The sequence below is a fragment of the Schistocerca serialis genome, chromosome 9 (assembly GCF_023864345.2).
Source record: "Schistocerca serialis cubense isolate TAMUIC-IGC-003099 chromosome 9, iqSchSeri2.2, whole genome shotgun sequence".
Classification (NCBI taxonomy): Eukaryota; Metazoa; Arthropoda; class Insecta; order Orthoptera; family Acrididae; genus Schistocerca; species Schistocerca serialis.
In genome coordinates, this window is record NC_064646.1 from 497,473,164 (window position 1) to 497,492,708 (window position 19,545).

At 44.6% G+C, this 19,545-nt stretch overlaps 1 protein-coding gene across 3 annotated transcripts in view; it reads left to right on the forward strand.

Moving 5' to 3' along the window:
- LOC126419128 (ceramide phosphoethanolamine synthase-like) overlaps positions 1-19,545 on the forward strand; it is a 70,918-nt gene that overhangs the window by 28,957 nt on the left and 22,416 nt on the right. For all 3 annotated transcript variants that reach the window (XM_050086233.1, XM_050086234.1, XM_050086232.1), the window contains exon 5: positions 3,007-3,281. In XM_050086233.1, coding sequence (XP_049942190.1) covers positions 3,007-3,281 — 275 coding nt within the window. The remainder of the gene's footprint in view (positions 1-3,006; positions 3,282-19,545) is intronic.

Sequence of the window (19,545 nt, forward strand, 5' to 3'; positions counted from 1 at the left end):
GGAACCTTTCCTGAACAGCCAAAATGTGTGCTTACATGACCAAAGCTTCTGCAAACTCTTCTAGTGTTGGAAGAATATGTAAATATGTTTAGAAGAGAAAAAAGATCTCGCACAGAGAGAGAGAGAGAGAGAGAGAGAGAGAGAGAGAGAGAGAGAGAATTTTTCTTTGATAATTACTTTATTTTGCAGATTATGTTGTTGTTTTCTCTTTTTTTATATCTAAAAACAAAGATGATGTGACTTACCAAATGAAAGTGCTGGCAGGTCGACAGACACACAAACAAACACAAACATACACACAAAATTCTAGCTTTCGCAACCAACGGTTGCCTCGTCAGGAAAGAGGGAAGGAGAGGGAAAGATGAAAGGATTTGGGTTTTAAAGGAGAGGGTAAGGAGTCATTCCAATCCCGGGAGCGGAAAGACTTACCTTAGGGGGAAAAAAGGACGGGTATACACTCGCACACACACACATATCCATCCACACATATACAAACACAAGCAGACATATTTAAAGACAAAGAGTTTGGGCAGAGATGTCAGTCGAGGCAGAAGTGCAGAGGCAAAGATGTTGTTGAATGACAGGTGGGGTATGAGTGGCGGCAACTTGAAATTAGCGGAGATTGAGGCCTGGTGGATAACGGGAAGAGAGGATATATTGAAGAGCAAGTTCCCATCTCCGGAGTTCGGATAGGTTGGTGTTAGTGGGAAGTATCCAGATAACCCGGACGGTGTAACACTGTGCCAAGATGTGCTGGCCGTGCACCAAGGCATGTTTAGCCACAGGGTGATCCTCATTACCAACAAACACTGTCTGCCTGTGTCCATTCATGCGAATGGACAGTTTGTTGCTGGACAGTGAAGAAGAACTCCAGAATTTCCTCTCCAACCTCAACTCCTTTGGTTCCATCAGATTCACCTGGTCCTACTCCAAATCCCATGCCACTTTCCTTGATGTTGACCTCCACCTGTCCAATGGCCAACTTCACACGTCCGTCCACATCAAACCCACCAACAAGCAACAGTACCTCCATTACGACAGCTGCCACCCATTCCACATCAAACGGTCCCTTCCCTACAGCCTAGGTCTTCGTGGCAAACGAATCTGCTCCAGTCCGGAATCCCTGAAGCATTACACCAACAACCTGACAACAGCTTTCGCATCCCGCAACTACCCTCCCGACCTGGTACAGAAGCAAATAACCAGAGCAACTTCCTCATCCTCTCAAACCCAGAACCTCCCACAGAAGAACCACAAAAGTGCCCCACTTGTGACAGGATACTTTCCGGGACTGGATCAGATTCTGAATGTGGCTCTCCAGCAGGGATACGACTTCCTAAAATCCTGCCCAGAAATGAGATCCATCCTTCATGAAATCCTCCCCACTCCACCAAGAGTGTCTTTCCGCCGTCCACCTAACCTTCGTAACCTCTTAGTTCATCCCTATGAAATCCCCAAACCACCTTCCCTACCCTCTGGCTCCTACCCTTGTAACCGCCCCCGGTGTAAAACCTGTCCCATGCACCCTCCCACCACCACCTACTCCAGTCCTGTAACCCGGAAGGTGTACACGATCAAAGGCAGAGCCACGTGTGAAAGCACCCACGTGATCTACCAACTGACCTGCCTACACTGTGACGCATTCTATGTGGGAATGACCAGCAACAAACTGTCCATTCGCATGAATGGACACAGGCAGACAGTGTTTGTTGGTAATGAGGATCACCCTGTGGCTAAACATGCCTTGGTGCACGGCCAGCACATCTTGGCACAGTGTTACACCGTCCGGGTTATCTGGATACTTCCCACTAACACCAACCTATCCGAACTCCGGAGATGGGAACTTGCTCTTCAATATATCCTCTCTTCCCGTTATCCACCAGGCCTCAATCTCCGCTAATTTCAAGTTGCCGCCACTCATACCCCACCTGTCATTCAACAACATCTTTGCCTCTGCACTTCTGCCTCGACTGACATCTCTGCCCAAACTCTTTGTCTTTAAATATGTCTGCTTGTGTTTGTATATGTGTGGATGGATATGTGTGTGTGTGCGAGTGTATACCCGTCCTTTTTTCCCCCTAAGGTAAGTCTTTCCGCTCCCGGGATTGGAATGACTCCTTACCCTCTCCTTTAAAACCCAAATCCTTTCATCTTTCCCTCTCCTTCCCTCTTTCCTGACGAGGCAACCGTTGGTTGCGAAAGCTAGAATTTTGTGTGTATGTTTGTGTTTGTTTGTGTGTCTGTCGACCTGCCAGCACTTTCATTTGGTAAGTCACATCATCTTTGTTTTTAGATATATATTTCCTACGTGGAATGTTTCCCTCTATTATAACCATATCATTAATTTGAACCCAACAATTACGTTTTCTCTTTTTTTATTAGATACTGTTGGAAAATAATTGGTGTGAGCAATGTAAGGAAAGGATAGATTGCTACTTACTGTAAAGATGACATGTTAAGTTGCAGGCAGGCACAATTAAGACATTGACACATTTGCTTTGGGCAACAGTCTCCATCAGAAAAAGAAGAGGGAGAAACATATACTATTCAGCCACACAGCAAGCACACTTAATACTTGCATGACCACCGACTCTGGCAACTAGGAAGAGAATGCCATCAAGTGAGTGTGAGGTGTGCTTGCTTCTGTGAATGAATGGTACGTGTTTCTCTTTCTTCTTTTTCTGACAAAGGCTGTGGCTGAAAGCTTAAAAGGGATACTGTTGAGACACATGTAGGAAAGCTAGTAGAAATAAGGCAACTCTTTTATTCTGGTTTTTGGTAAGACATTGTGCCTCTCTGCAACTTAATGTGTCATCTTTATGGGAAGTAGCAATTCCTTTTTGTTTCATTGTTGGCATTCCAGCTTGGAGTTTACATTGTTTGATTTTTGTTCTGAAATAAAGTATTATACAAAAATTATTTTGTGATAAGATTTTAGTAGATTTTAGATCTATTGCTCAGAACTACAGATGTCAACTCCCATTGTTTGCTTAATTGTTTTGACAGATTCATATTGCTGCGTCGCTTCTTTGCTCTATCTGGCACAGTGTTCCTTCTTCGGTGTGTTACAATGCTGATCACATCGCTGTCCGTGCCTGGAACCCACTTGGATTGCAGCCCTCCAGAAAGGCCAGGTGCCGATGTGTGGACAAAGGTGCAGAAGGCATACTTTATTTGGCGTGGTGCTGGGATGTCCATCCAAGGTGTTAGGACGTGTGGAGACTATATGTTCAGTGGACATACTGTTGCCCTCACAATGCTTAATTTCTTCATCACCGAATGTGAGTAATTTGTATTTGTCCAGTTAAGGCAACTGAAATATTCTTTTTACTCTATTGCATTACCTGCACTACTATTTCATCATCTGCTGTTCCATTTCTGTTATTGATCATTTTTAGACCTGTTAGGAATTCAAATATCAGTAAATTAAAAAAAAAATTCTCATTTGGTGAAAAATTTGAAAATATTTGAGTGTGGACATGAAGACTGCCAGGAATTGTCATACGGGTGTGGGGGCAGAAGATGAAGGCTGATACTTAAATAGCCATGAATGTATTAAACTATTTCAGAACAAAAATCAAATTTTTTTGCTGTAGGCTGAATACTAGGAATTGGTTGTAATGACTTTGTACTGTGTGACGTCCAGGAAGATACACACATTATTTGGCTGGACAGATGAGTCATAAGTGAATTATTTTCTAGTGAAATTGAGGTCCTGGAGAGTGCCAATGTTCGTAACAATTGCTGTTGAAGATAAACCTGTGCAGATTTGGGAGCAGATTGTGGAGTGAGGGATGGTGGAGATATTCTGTAAAGTGAAGATTATAAATGTACATGACCATATCAGTCATGAGCAAATCATGTTAACTTAAAAGGGATACTGTTGAGACACATGTAGGAAAGCTAGTAGAAATAAGGCAACTCTTTTATTCTGGTTTTTGGTAAGACATTGTCTTAGGGGTTGTCAAGAAGACCTTTGGGGCATTTCCTGGACATGAAAACTTCTGTGAATTTATTTTTGTCACATATTCAACAATCAAAGCTGACACCCACAGTACATCAATTCAGACCCATTGGCACAATTCCCTCATTGTCTTGAATGTACCTGCCTGTTGATTTTCCAATTAATTTTATTTTCATTTTGATATTCTTATGTGTTGGGGCCTGTTAGATATTGTAACTAAAATAGGTTCCAAGATTTTTCCATCGTCTAACCACGTAGCCAATGTGGTAACTAAAATTTGTCATGATGTGTGTGTCCACATTTGTTGCAACTGAACCATCTAATAAAATTTTGTGTAATGACTATTGCCTCACTCAGTTCACTTTGAATTCCACTTGATTAAAAAGTCACCCAGTGTATGTCAGTATCGCTGGGACTGACCCAGAATTAACCAACGTGCACTACATTAACTTGTGTGTGCAACAAATACACACGATTGATCACAATTGCGTGGTTTTTCAGAAATGTTGAAACTTTGTTAATATAAGACACCGTTTGAGAAAGGTGTCAATTTTTGTCGGTTTTATGAAGATTGCTTAAATTTGGTTTATTAAGCAATCAGTTTCAAAAACTTGAATATTAGATTAGTGGAATAATTAGTTCATACAGCATAAGATTATGCTAAAGTCATGATCTTGAACTGGTTTTTAACAGCAGTTATGAGTAAGCTTCAATTAATAAAGTAAAGAGCCATTCAGTTACTGGAAGTTTGAATAAATAAACTTGACTTTGATTTCAATACTAATAATGGGGTAACTACTAATAATAAGAGGAACTGCCTAGGTGAAGAGGCATTGTATAAGATAAAAACCATGGCACTTAATGTAGTGTGATGAAACAGTCTAGCGACACTAGGTAGAGCAGAGGTGACCACCACAAGTGAGCCATCCTCAGGGGCCTCACCACTATTTGACAGGTTCGTGCTCGGCTACCACGGGGCCCCAGCCTTTGCAGCATCTTTTCCATTCCGTGCTGCATGTCTTTGCTCTTGCTATCGCTTGGGGAACATGTCTGAGGTGTTATTGGGAATGTTTTTCATTATCTGTCGCTGACATAAGAACATTCTCACCACTGTTTTTTGTTCCCTTTTCGTTTCTTTGTTCCCATTCTCACATCCTTCCTCCACTCCAGCATTTGAGGTTCCTCTTTTCCTTCCTCTCTGTGCGCTCCTGAGGGACGGCCCATGTGTCTGACATGTAACAGGTGACTGGGTAATGCAGAATTCCCAAACCCGGGTCAACAGATAGTTTGCACATACCCTCTGATACAGGACTGGCCCAGGGAGGGGTGATTGCCCGAGCTGCTACCTTCCCTTGGAAGGAGTGCCCCGTTGGAGACTCTGGGAATCATGGGGATCTTCTCACAATGAGCCAATCATTTTCACAATTAACATCTATGAAATGTAAACAGAATGAGGCTAATTATTTGAAGACTTCTAGCTGCACCACGGTTCCTCATGGTTTCATGTACTGAAGTTGGTCAGTTCTTCGCAATGGTAAATCAGTTTCTTATTCAGAAAGGTGTTGTTGCAGTTGCTGGCCCTGTGAAATCCTGCTCTCATTTACGGAATGGCATTTTGCTTTTGGAGACTACTTCTGATTCTCAAGCACAACTGCTTGCCGCCTCGCTTCTCCATGGCTATCCTGTTCGTGCTGAGACCCATAGAACTCTGAATTCCCAGTGTGTTGTTTACACTAGACTGCTCAATGGTCTGACAGAAGCCGAAATCCAATCATACCTCTCTGATCAGGGTGTCATTGCCATCCATCGGGTGATGAAAATAAGTAGATTCCTCCTTAGTTGCCCACACACTCTTTTTCTCACTGTTGATGGAGTGGTGCTTCCAACCAAGATCAAAGCAGGCCATGAAATTATCACAGTCTGACCATACATTCTGAACCCGATACGCTGGTACCAGTGTCATCGTTTCAACCACACTAGAATGTCTTGCTGACACCCAGCCAAATGTGTAACCTGTGGTGGTAATGCGCACAAGGGCTATTGTCTGCTGCCTCCTCTCCTCTGCGTCAACTGCAATGGCGGCCATGCTGCCTCCTCTTGAGATTGTCCCATGTATCTTGATGAGCAGGCTGCCCAGAAGATCCAGGTAAAGGAAAAAGTGGCTTGCCTGGTTGCTCGCAAGGTATTGGCTAGCCGCAAACACTGCGTTCTGTTTGACACTTACAGTACTGTTCTTGCTACATCTCACTCCATGGAGGTCACAGCCACACAGACGTGCGACCTCAACTTCAGCTCTAAGGTTGTGAAATCGCCAAGTGTCCAGGTAGCATTGCTGTCCCTTCGTCCAGCTGTGCAACAAGCCATCAAACTCTCACCTCAAGGGGTGAAGCCACCAGCTATACAACCGGCAGGCCAGAAAGGAGTAGTACTCCCATGAAAACTTCCTCTGCCCCTTAAGCCAACCAACACCCGGGGGGGAAGGGGGGGAACGCTCCTTTTGCAACTGATGTCGTTCGGAAGCAGTCAGCAGTAGGCTTACCACCTTAGCCACATACCACTACTCAACATCAGAAGCCAACTAAGCCATCTCCGCAACCCAGGCAACCACCTCCTCCTGTCAGTGAAGAAATACTTCCTTTGAAAAGTAATTCTAAGTCCAAGAAAGTGGTAGGTAAACCTTCAGATCGGCGAGCTCTGTCCCTACCTGATGGGGGGGGGGAGTATGCTCTTGAGGATATGGACTTCCAATTGGTGGAACCGGAGAGCAAATAAAAGAACAACCATTGCTAACCAATGGCTTCCATAGGGACTTTCGTGTTGCATTGGAATTTGAATGGATATCGCTCACATTTGGAAGAATTGCAGCTACTGGTCCGGGAGAAACCTTTCTGCATCTGTTTACAAAAAATGCATCTTAGTCACTGGCACTCCTGCATTACGGGGCCACCATGCATACAGGAAGGATGATACTACTGGAGACAGGGCTAAATGTGGAGTGGCTGGTTTCCTTGATGACAGATGCTACTCCCGTCCTGTCCCTCTTATCACAACCATTCAAGCAATTGTTGTGAAAGTTTTCACACTCTTTAATACCACAGTGTGTTCTTTGTACCTACCCCCCAATGATGCTTTGGGTGCAGTTGCAGTGGCAGAACTGTTCCAGGCACTCCCACACCCATTCCTCCTTGTAGGGGACTTTAGTGTGCTGTGGGGCTCAGCTACCACTTGCTGCAGGGGTCGGAAGATCGAGCGACTCGTCCATTCTGAGAATATCTGCCTTCTGAATGCGGATCAGATGACTCACTTTCCCGCAGCTACAGGGTCTTTACAGCCATTGACATTTGTATTTGTTCCCCACCGTTTGCAGAGTAAGTTTAGTGGGAAGTGGCTCCAGATTTACATTCTATTGACCACTTCCCAGTGTGGAACCCTTCGCTGACTAGAACGGTGGCCCATAGGAGACCACACAGATGGATGATACAAAGGGCAAATCAGTTACAGTGCAGTCAACCAGCTATTATTGAACAAAAGGATTGTGCACAGGAGACGGTGGCCCAGATCACTTGTGAGATTCAAGGGGCTGCCGCAGAGTCCCTTCCCAGGTCTAGTAACCACTTCATACGATGGCCTGTACCTTGGTGGAATGATGACTATTGATAGCAATCGGGGCCAGACGAACAGCTCTGTCCATCTGTCCACCTACAGACAGTCTCCATGCCTTCAGGTCTGTGAGTGCACATGCGAGGTGAGTGATCAAAGAATGGAAGAGGGCTTCCTGGAAGGAATTCACGACTTTCATTAATTGGTCCACTTCCACTGCTCAAGTTTGGGAATCAGTAAGACAGATTTCAGGCATGCCCCTTAAGGCTTTGTCAGATAATGGGGTCTTGGTGGACACGCCAGAAGACATGGCTCACGTAGGAGCTGAACACTTCTTTACTCTTACTAAGTCATACGGACAAGCTCCCACTGTTCAGGTATTCCATAGGACTGCAGAGATGAGGAAGCTAAATTTCATTTCGCATAATGAGGAAGTCTACAACCTTCCATTCTCCATGTGGGAACTGGAATCAGCTTTGTCTGCAGCCATGCTTCGTCATGTGCCCTGAAGCCCTGTTTCAATCAGAACCTCATGCCTTGTAAGGAGGCAATATTAATTTCATTCAGGAAACCAAGCAAGGACTGTAGTGCCCCTAACAGCTAGTGGGTGTAGCCCTTACCTGTTGTATAGGTAAGACTTGACTGTGTGGTCAACCACTGCCTCGTCCCGCTGCTAGAGTCCCAAGATCACCCGAGCTGCTCCCAGAGTGGTTTCAGGTGCTACCTTTCCACCCTTGACAATTCTACTGGAGAAGGCCATACAGAAGTCCATCTTACACTGAAACCATTTGGTTTGTGTATTTTTTGACCTCGAAAAAGTATATGACACTTCTTGGATATACAGCATTCTTCAACTTCAGAATGGGGAATATGTGGACGCCTGCCACTTCTGTGTCAATCTTTTTTCGAGGACCAGTGTGTTTGTTATGGCATTGGTGATGCCATGTCTGATTGCTATGTTCAGGAGAATGGGTTGCCCAGGGCAGTGTCCTCAGTGTCACATTTTTGCTATCGTTATGAAGGGCATTTCCTCCGCTGTCAGGAGCCCTGTCAGATGCTCTTTGGCTCTGAGCACTATGGGACTTAACATCTATGGTCATCAGTCCCCTAGAACTTAGAACTACTTAAACCTAACTAACCTAAGGACATCACACAACACCCAGTCAGATGCTCTTTGTTTGTGGATGACTTTGCAATCTTCTACTCTTCATATGATCTTACAACAATGATGAGGCAGCTACAGCTGACCATTAAGAAGCTGGGAACCTGGGGCCAGACAACTGGTTTTTAGTTCTCACCAGAGAAGACTACATGTGTAACTTTAACCATGCTCATCGGAGTTTTAACCAACCAGTGGTCACAATGGTGAACAATATTTTACATTTTCAAGACACTGCACTTTTTGGGTTTATTATTTGACTCTAAATTAACTTGGCTTCCACATCTGAAAGATCTACAAAGGGCTTCCAGTCATGGAATATTTTGAAATGCCTTGGCAGATAAACATTGGAAGTTGACAGGTCCCGCCTCATTCAGTTTTATAGGGCATTTGTTCAATCATGCTTAGATAATGGCAGCATGGCCTGTGGATCGGCCTGTCCTTCCTACCTCAGGATGTTCGATGCTGTCCACCAAGAGGGCATTTGGGTATCAACTGGAGCCTTGTGGACCAGCCCAGTTCAGAGTCTGTGTGCAGAGGCTGGTGAACCACCACTCTGGATTTGGCAACATATCCATTTGGCTTGACAGGTGCAGAAAATCTCTGTGTCACGTCAGTCATTGGCATTTAGTTCACTGATCCAACCCACCTTTGAACGTCGGTTCAGGAATTGACCCTAAGTCACTGATCCATTTGGTATATGTGCTACAAACTGTCTCAAGGATCTGGATCTCTCGGGCATCAAAATACATACCCAGGGATGGAACACACTGCCACCTTGGCGTCTTCAGAGGCCCAAAGTGATTTTAAGCTTGACACAGTACACGAAAACTTGTACTCCAGATTTTGTTTTTACAACTTTGTCTTCGTCTACTTTAAGTATGTACCACAGTTTTGTTGTTATTTATACAGGTGGATCCCAGCAGGAGAATGCTCTCAGGTTTTCTGCTGTTTCCCTGACAGGGTTTTTAAGGTGCGTCTTCCCAAACAATTTGCAAAATATGATGTGGAGTTATATGGCATTCTGATGGTACTGGAGAGGGTTCAGACATCACCATACAAGGTTTCTTGTCTGTTCCACCTCTCTTAGTGCACTGCAAGCACTTCACCAAATGTATCCAGTAGACCTACTGATTCAGCTCATCCATGACTCCTTACAGCAGCTGCAACACTGTGGCAAGGTGATGTTTTGCTGGGTGCACTGATGACCATTATGTCGAGTGCCACCTCAAATCATCAGACCCGAACTATTTGAAACAGTTAACGCAGAACAGGGAATCAGCGATCATAAAGCGGTTACTGCATAGATGATTTCAGCCGTAAATAGAAATATTAAAAAAGGTAGGAAGATTTTTCTGTTTAGCAAAAGTGACAAAAAGCAGATTTCCGAGTACCTGATGGCTCAACACAAAAGTTTTGTCTCAAGTACAGATAGTGTTGAGGATCAGTGGACAAAGTTCAAAACCATCGTACAGTATGTGTTAGATGAGTATGTGCCAAGCGAGATTGTAAGAGATGGAAAAGAGCCACTGTGGTACAACAACCGAGTTAGAAAACTGCTGTGGAAGCAAAGGGAACTTCACAGCAAACATAAACATAGCCAAAGCCTTGCAGACAAAAATTACGCGAAGCGAAATGTAGTGTGAGGAGGGTTATGCGAGAGGTGTTCAATGAATTCGAAAGTAAAGTTCTATGTACTGATTTGGCAGAAAATCCTAAGAAATTTTGGTCTTATGTCAAAGCAGTAGGTGGATCACAACAAAATGTCCAGACACTCTGTGACCAAAATGGTACTGAAACAGAGGATGACAGACTAAAGGCCGAAATACTAAATGTCTTTTTCCAAAGCTGTTTCACAGAGGAAGACTGCACTGTAGTTCCTTCTCTAGATTGTCGCACAGATGACAAAATGGTAGATATCGAAATAGACGACAGAGGGATAGAGAAACAATTAAAATTGCTCAAAAGAGGAAAGGTCGCTGGACCTGATGATGGGATACCAGTTCGACTTTACACAGAGTACGCGAAGGAACTTGCTCCCCTTCTTGCAGCGGTGTGCCGTAGGTCTCCAGAAGAGCGTAGCGTTCCAAAAGATTGGAAAATGGCACAGGTCATCACCGTTTTCAAGAAGGGACGTCGAACAGATGTGCAGAACTATAGACCTATATCAGTTGTAGAATTTTGGAACACGTATTATATTCAAGTATAATGACTTTCCTGGAGACTAGAAATCTACTCTGTAGGAATCGGCATGGGTTTCGAAAAAGACGATCGTGTGAAACCCAGCTCGCATTATTCGTCCACGAGACTCAGAGGGCCATAGACACGGGTTCCCAGGTAGATGCCGTGTTTCTTGACTTCCGCAAGGCGTTCGATACAGTTCCCCACAGTCGTTTAATGAACAAAGTAAGAGCATATGGACTATCAGACCAATTGTGTGATTGGATTGAAGAGTTCCTAGATAACAGAACGCAACATGTCATTCTCAATGGAGAGAAGTCTTCCGAAGTAAGAGTGATTTCAGGTGTACCGCAGAGGAGTGTCGTAGTACCATTGCTATTCACACTATACATAAATGACCTTGTGGATGACATCGGAAGTTCACTGAGGCTGTTTGCGGATGATGCTGTGGTATATCGAGAGGTTGTAACAATCGAAAATTGTACTGAAATGCAGGAGGATCTGCAGCGAATTGACGCATGGTGCAGGGAATGGCAATTGAATCTCAATGTAGACAAGTGTAATGTGCTGCGAATACATAGAAAGAAAGATCCCTTATCATTTAGCTACAATATAGCAGGTCAGCAACTGGAAGCAGTTAATTCCATAAATTATCTGGGAGTGCGCGCATTAGGAGTGATTTAAAATGGAATGATCATATAAAGTCGATCATCGCTAAAGCAGATTCCACACTGAGATTCATTGGAAGAGTCTTAAGGAAATGCAATCCAAAAACAAATGAAGTAGGTTACAGTACGCTTGTTCGCCCACTGCTTGAATACTGTTCAGCAGTGTGAGATCTGTACCAGATAGGCTTGATAGAAGAGAGAGAGAAGATCCAACAGTCCAACAGAGAGCAGCACACTTCGTTACAGGATCATTTAGTAATCACGAAAGCATTACGGAGAAGATAGATAAACTCCAGTGGAAGACTCTATAGGAGAGACGCTCAGTAGCTCGGTACGAGCTTTTGTTGAAGTTTCGAGAACATACCTTCACCGAGGAGTCAAGCAGTGTATTGCTTCCTCCTATGTATATCTCGCGAAAAGACCGTGAGGATAAAATCAGAGAGATTAGAGCCCACACAGAGGCATACTGACAATCCTTCTTTCCACGAACAATACGAGACTGGAATAGAAGGGAGAACCGATAGAGGTACTCAAGGTACCCTCCGCCACAACCCGCCAGGTGGCTTGCGGATTATGGATGTAGATGTAGATGTAGATCATGATCATCACTGCTTTTTGTTGACAAGTTTGCCATCTATTGCAGTTCTCCACTGACCTCTTTCACTGAGTGGTGTCGTCAGCGATGTCTTGATCGTTTTTACTCCTTGAGCATCGACAATGGCTTTCATTTTTCCACTGACAGAACCATTCGTATGAATTTCTGGTGGTGCAATTGGTTTTTCCCACCATCTTTACATTTTGGTCCTGTTGTACTTCCATTCATTGAAACTGGGAAATTCCTGGGATTCACGCTTGATGGGAAACTCCTGGTCCTCCCACGTGTCTTACCTAGCAGCTCGCTGTACACGGTCGCTCAATGTCCTGTGTGTCCTCAATGGTACTTCCTGGGGTGCAGATCGAACCACCCTCCTCCATTTCCCTTGACTGTTCGAAACTAGACTATGGGTGCTTTGTTTATGCATCTGCATGATCATCCCTCCTATGCCATCTCAACACTATCTACCATCATGGCATCCATTTGGCCACTGATGCCTTTTACACTAGCCCAGTTGCGAATGTGTATACCGAAGCTGCTGAACTACCACTGTCCTATCGCTGTGACGTTTTCCTCAGTAGGTATGCATGCCTTTTGTCTGCCACACATGGCCACCCATCCTATGCTTCTTCCTTTGTTGAGACCTTTGACTGCAAGTGTGGGGCGCATCCCTCTTCTCTGTTACCTCCTGGAGTTTGCTTTTGGCTCTTGCTCTGCCAGCTTAACTTCTCGCTCTTTGCATCTTTCCCGGCGGGTGTGAACACTTCACCACCTTGGCTTCGTGCAGTGGCCCATGTTCACCTTGGCCTTCTTTCACTTCCTAAGGACACTACTCCAGCCTTGCTCTATCGCCTTCAGTTTTGGACATTCGCCATTTGTACCTTTGTATACACTGATGGCTCTTGGACTGACCGTGGTGTCGGGCGTGCCTCCGTCATTGGCGCTGACGTTTCTTGATATCTGCTTCCGGAACACTGCTCAGTATTTACAACAGAGCTCTTATCCTAAATCAGGCCACGGAGTACATCAAGCGACACAGGCTTTTCAATTATGTCCTCTGCGCAAACTCTCTCTGTGCCCTTTAAAGCCTCTGTGCACTGTACACTGCCCATGACTTAGTGCAAGAGGTCCAGGAAAACTGTCATTTGCTTACTCTTGATGGAGCCACTGTGCTGTTTGTGGGTTCCTGGTCATGTTGTTGTGACAGGAAACAAGGCTGCTGACACTGCTGCCAAGGCTGCAATCCTTGTACCTAAGCCCCCTAGTTCTTATATTCCCTCCGATGATCTCTGTGTTGCCGTCTGTCTGGAGGTAGTCCTCTGTTCGTGGGAATGAGCTCCAGATTATTAAGCCTCTCCCAGTGGCTTGAACGACCTCCTCCTCGGCCCTCCTGCCACGAGGTTATCATTTTGATAGGTTGCATATCAGGCACAGCCTTTTTAGCCATTGTCATTCGTTAAGTGGCGCTCCTCCACCACTTTGTACACATTGCACCCAAGTTTTAGCTGTCTACCATTGCTTGAAGGAATGCAAATTTTTAACCATTTACATTCCCACTTGGGTTTGCCATCCGAGTTATTGGCAGTTTTAGCAAATGGTGAGTGGGCTGTTGACTGCGTTTTACTTTTTATCCTTCATAGCAATATGGCGATGGCCATTTAAATTTTAGTGCTGTACCACTGTTTCTTTATGGTGTATTTTGTAGGCCATTCTCCATGTCCCTGTTGTTAGATGTCCTCTCTTGATTGGGATTGATGTATAGTTGTTTAACTCCTCTCTGTCTTCACGTTCTATAGTTTTTGACATAGATGCATATGACCCTAATTGTTTTTGCATCCTAAAACAAAACGCGCGCGTGCACACACACACACACACACACACACACACACACACACACACACACACACACACACACACACAGTCTGAGGCCAGGCTGCGAGCAGCAGTGCATTATGGGAGAGGCAACTGGGGAGGGGTAAGGAGGAGGCTAAGGGGGAGGGGAGGGATGGAGGGATAGCAGGGTAGGGGTGGTGGGCAGTAAAGTGATGCTGGAAGTGTGCAGGGACGAGGTGGAGAGTTGGACAGCTAGGTGCAGTTGAGAGATTAGACAGAGCGCAGGGGAGAGAGGGGGGGTTAGCGGAAAAGGAGAGATATAAAAAGACTGGGTGTGTTGGTGGAATAGAGGGCTGTGTAGGGGTGGAATGGGAACAGGGAAGGGCTAGATGGGTAAGGAAAATGACTAATGAAGGTTTAGGCCAGGAAGGTTACAGGAACGTGGGATATATTGCAAGGAGAGTTCTCATCTGTGAAATTCAGAAAAACTGGTGTTGTTGGGAAGGATCCAGATAGCACAGGCTGAGAAGCAGTCATTGAAATGAAAAATGTCATGTTGGGCAGTGTGCTCAGCAAAAGGGTGGTCCAGTTGTTTCTTGGCCATAATTTGTTGGTGGCAGTTCATGTGCACAGACAGCTTGTTGGTTGTCACCCCTACATAGAACGCAGCACAGTGGTTGCAGCTTAGCTTGTAGATCACATGGCTGGTTTCACAGGCTTTGGATGAAATAGATGACGTGTGTGACAGGATTGGAGTAGATGGTGATGGGAGGATGTATGGGGCAAATCTTGTGTCTAGGTATATTACAGGGATATGAGACATGAGGCAAGGGGTTGGGAGCAGGGGTTCTATTGGGGTGGATGAGAATATTGCGTACGTTCTGTGGGCAGTGGAATACCACTGTGGAAGGGATGAGAAAGATGGTAGGTAGGACATTTCTCATTTCAGGGCATGATGAAAGGTAGTCAAAACCCTGGTGGAGGATGTAACTTAGTTGTTTCAGTCCTGGGTGGTACTGAGTCATGAGAGGAATGCTCCTCCATGGCTGGGTGGTGGGGCTTCGCGAGGTGTTCTGGATTCTACCTCCCACCACCACACAGAATCCAGAACCTAAACAGACCTGAAACACAGTCATGAACCTTTCCTCCAAAAGCCTTAGCCCCACAGAAGTATGTCCTTTCCAAAGGCCTCAACTTTTGCCCCACCTCCAAAATCAGTCATGCAGTACTTGATACAGATCTTCTCTCCTTCTCCTGGTCCTTACAGTGGAGACACCTGTCTGCCACCAACCCTACCAGTCAGACTCAACCAAAAATTAATGTTGAACCGTGCCTGGCTCCAGTTCACTCCTCCATCCAACCGTGATCTCCCCCCCCCCCCCCCCCCCCCACCTCCCCGCTGCTGCCAAATCACCCCCTGTTAACTTTTCAGAATTTCTTAACCTTCAACCCTGCCTTACCATCATTCCCCAAATCCCTTAACATGCAAACTAACCTTACATCCACAGAAAGATCCACATTCCACCGCCTAAAAACTGATCCCAACCTTATAATCCTATTTGCTGACAAAGGCTCCACTACTGTTGTTTTGAACCACAAGGATTACGTCACAGAAGGACTCTGTCAGATTCTTCCACCTACAAAACCTGCTACAGTGGCCCCATTCCAGAAATCTAACAGGATCTCCAGTCTCTCCTCAAAGCCTCAGGCCCATCCCAGAACCTCTCCCCTCTCACTCCTACCATTCCCCCCTACTCCTATCTTCTACATGCTTCCTGTAGTCTGTAAACCCAACTACCCAGGATGCTCCATTGAGGCGGGTTACTGTGCCCCCACTGAGAGAATCTTTGCCCTTATAGACATACTTGCAACCTACCCTCCTTAATAAAAGATACCATTCGTGGCCCTTCGCCACATGGTGCCCTGCTCATCACCGTTGATGCAACCTCCGTTTATGCTAACATCCCTAATGCCCATGGCATTACTGTTACTGAACACTACATTTCCCAATGGATTCCAAACCAATGACCTCCTTCCTAGTTGCCATAACCAACTGTATCCTCACCCACAATTAGTTCTCCTTTGAAGGCATTACCTACAAACAAATTCTGGATACAGCCATGGGCATCCACATGGCACCATTGTATGGAAACCTATTTGTGTACCATCTAGAGGAATCCTTCCTAAACATCCTGAATCCCAAACTCCTCACCCGGTTCAGATTCATGATGACATTTTTGTGATGTGTATCGAGGTTGAGGACACCCTATCCACGTTCCTCCAGAACCTCAACACCTTCTCCCCCATTCGCTTCACCTGGTCCTACTCAACCCATCAAGCCACCATCCTCGATGTTGACCTTCATCTCAAAAATCGTTATATCAGTACCCATGTCCTATCAAACCTACCAACCATCAGCAATACCTCCAATTATACAGCTGCCACCCATTGCATACCAAGAAGTGCCATCCATACAGCCTAGCCATCTGTGGTCCCATCTTGAAATATACTGAGGGTCTCACTGTGGCATTTACACATCATAATTACCTTCCCAACTTTGTACAAAAACAATCTCCCATGCCTTATCTGTCCAGTCACCCAACACCTCCCAAAGCTCCACCATCTAGCCACAGAGGAGCATTCATGTCATGACTCAGTACCACCCACGACTGCAGCAACTGAATCACACTCTCCATAAGGGTTTCGACTACCTCTTGTCATGCCCTGAAATGAGTAATGTCCTACCAATCATCCTTCCTACTCCTCCGACTGTGGTATTCCACTGCACACCAAACCTACACAATATCCTTGTCAATTGCTACACAGCTCCTGCTCCCAGCCCCTTGCCTCGTGGCTTGTATCCCTGTAATAGATACAGGTGTGAGACCTGTCCCGTATATCATCCCACCACCACCTACCCCAGTCCTGTCACAAACATCATCTATCCCATCAAAGGCAGGGCTACCTGTGAAACCAATCATGTGATCTACAAGCTAAGCTGCAACCACTGTGCTGCATTCTATGTGGGCATGACAACCAACAAGGTGTCTGTCCGCATAAATGGCCACTGACAAACTGTGGCCAAGAAACAACTGGACCACCCTGTTGCTGAGCATGCCGCCCAACATAACATTTTTCATTTCAATGAGTGCTTCTGAGCCTGTGTCATCTGAATCTTTCTTACCAACACCAACTTTTCTAAATTGCGCAGATGGAACTCTCCCTGCAATATAACATATGTTCCTGTAACCCTCCTGGGCCTCAACCTTCATTAGTCATTGTCCTTATCCCTCTAGCCCTTCCCTGTTCCCAGTCCAGCACTACACAGTCCTTTATTCCACCCACACACCCAGTCTTTTTACGTCTCTCCTTTTCCACTAACCCGTTCCCCACCTCTCCCCTGCCCTCCTTCAAACCTCTTGACTGCACTTAGCTGCCCCCACTCCCCACCTTATCCCAGATATTCCCAGCAACACATTACCATCCCCCACCCCCTACCCTGCTATCCCTCCCCCTCCTCACCCCAGCCGCCTCCTCAGCCTCATGCAGTTGCCTCTCCCAAAATGCCCTGCTGCTCACAGTCTGGCTCCAGTTGCCAGGGACTGTGATCATGTGAGTTTGTGCGTGTGTGTATGTTGTCTGCTTTTGACAAAGTCCTTGTTGGTCGAAAGCTAACTTCCCGAGTCATTTTGTTATGTCTTTCTGCAATGTAACATCCCCACTATATGGTGATTAGCAACTATCCTTTTCATTATATTGTTACATTGCATCCTGGATTCTCGATTCCTAGACTTTCTTACTTTTGCAGGGAACAAAAAATTGAAAGAACTCCCCGAGTGGTTTAGAACAACAGACAGCCTAGGGTATATTTTTTCTTTCTGTGCTAAGAGTTATGAAATAAAAGTATTTCGTGTTATTTGTAACAAAAAATTGTGAAACGTAGTTTCCAAATTCTCACACAGCATGTTATGCATAAAGAAAACATGAAAGTCAAACTGACAAGCAAACAATGTCTGTTAAAAACAACTCGGGAAAATTACAGCCTCAAGAGGAAATTTAAATGCTGATATTAGGAAAGAATTAAGTCGGGTGATGCTGAGGGAATTAATTAGGAAATGAGACACTTAAAGTAGTAAAGGAGTTTTGCTATTTGGGGAGCAAACTAACTGATGATGGTCGAAGTAGAGAGGATATAAAATGTAGACTGGCAACGGCAAGGAAAGTGTTTCTGAAGAATAGAAATTTGTTAACATCTAGTATAGATTTAAATGTCAGGAAGTCGTTTCTGAAAGTATTTGTATGGATGGCGAAGAGTTCTTGGGCTGGAAGCCCGAGAACTCTTCGCTAGCTGTATACGCCGGGAAAGCATACATTCACATTTATTTGTATGGAGTGTATCCATGTATGGAAGTGAAACGTGGACGATGAACAGTTTAGAGCAGAACAAGTTTTCGAAATGTGGTGCTACAGAAGACTTCTCAAGATTAGATGGGTAGATCGCATAACTAATGAGAAGGTATTGAATAGAATTGGATAGAAGAGAAATTTGTGGCACAACTTGACTAGGAGAAGGTATCAGTTGATAGGACATATTCTGAAGCATCAAGGGATCACCAATTTAGTATTGGAGGGCAGTATGGAGGGTAAAAGTCGTAGAGGGAGACCAAGAGATGAAAACACTAAGCATATTCAGAAGGATGAAGGTTGCAATAGGTACTGGGAGATGAAGCTGCTTGCACAGGATAGAGTAGCATGGAGAGCTGCATCAAACCAGTCTCAAATGAAGACCACAACAGCAACATTAGGAAAGAGAACACTTGTGTAACATCATTACAACTATTTGTTTCAAAACAGGAAATGACAAAAGCTGAACTAATTTGGACAATGAAATCAGTTCATTGTAACATGGCTGCCACTGTCAATGAAGACTCAAAAATTGTTTTTACTGCAATGTTTCCTGACACCTTTGCACAGGTTTTCAGTTATGTTGAACAGAGCTGACCTATATAATAATGCGTGAGAAATATTTAGATGATGATAGAAAATCATATTTTTCGTTGCTTTGTGATGAAACCCCTATCAATGCCCACAAAAAAGAACTGCTGTTCAAAGTTTGCTATTGCTTGAGAGCAGAGAAAAAATTGTATGTAAAAATTTACAAATTGTTTTTGTTGAGCACATGTCCTGCTGTTGACATTATTAATCAGACAGTCCAGGTCATGGATAATGCTGTTGCACCTTTGAAAAAATTGCTTGTGTTTGGTTCACATGAGCCAAATTACAACAAAAAGGTATGGAAATTGTTAAACACTAAACTGATTGAAGAAAGAGGACAAGGCTACACGCAACTTACATATTGTCTAAAAATTCTTTTGGAAGATCTAGATTATTATGGGGAGACTGCATGTGTTTTTATTATTGGTTTATTCAAATCAAAAAAAAATTTAAGAAATTCAGAGTAAGAAAAATGTTCTGAATCTGTGATTTCTGACACATATCAAACATATGGCTGACAGCAGGTCCAGCAGCAGAGCAAGCTCTTGAG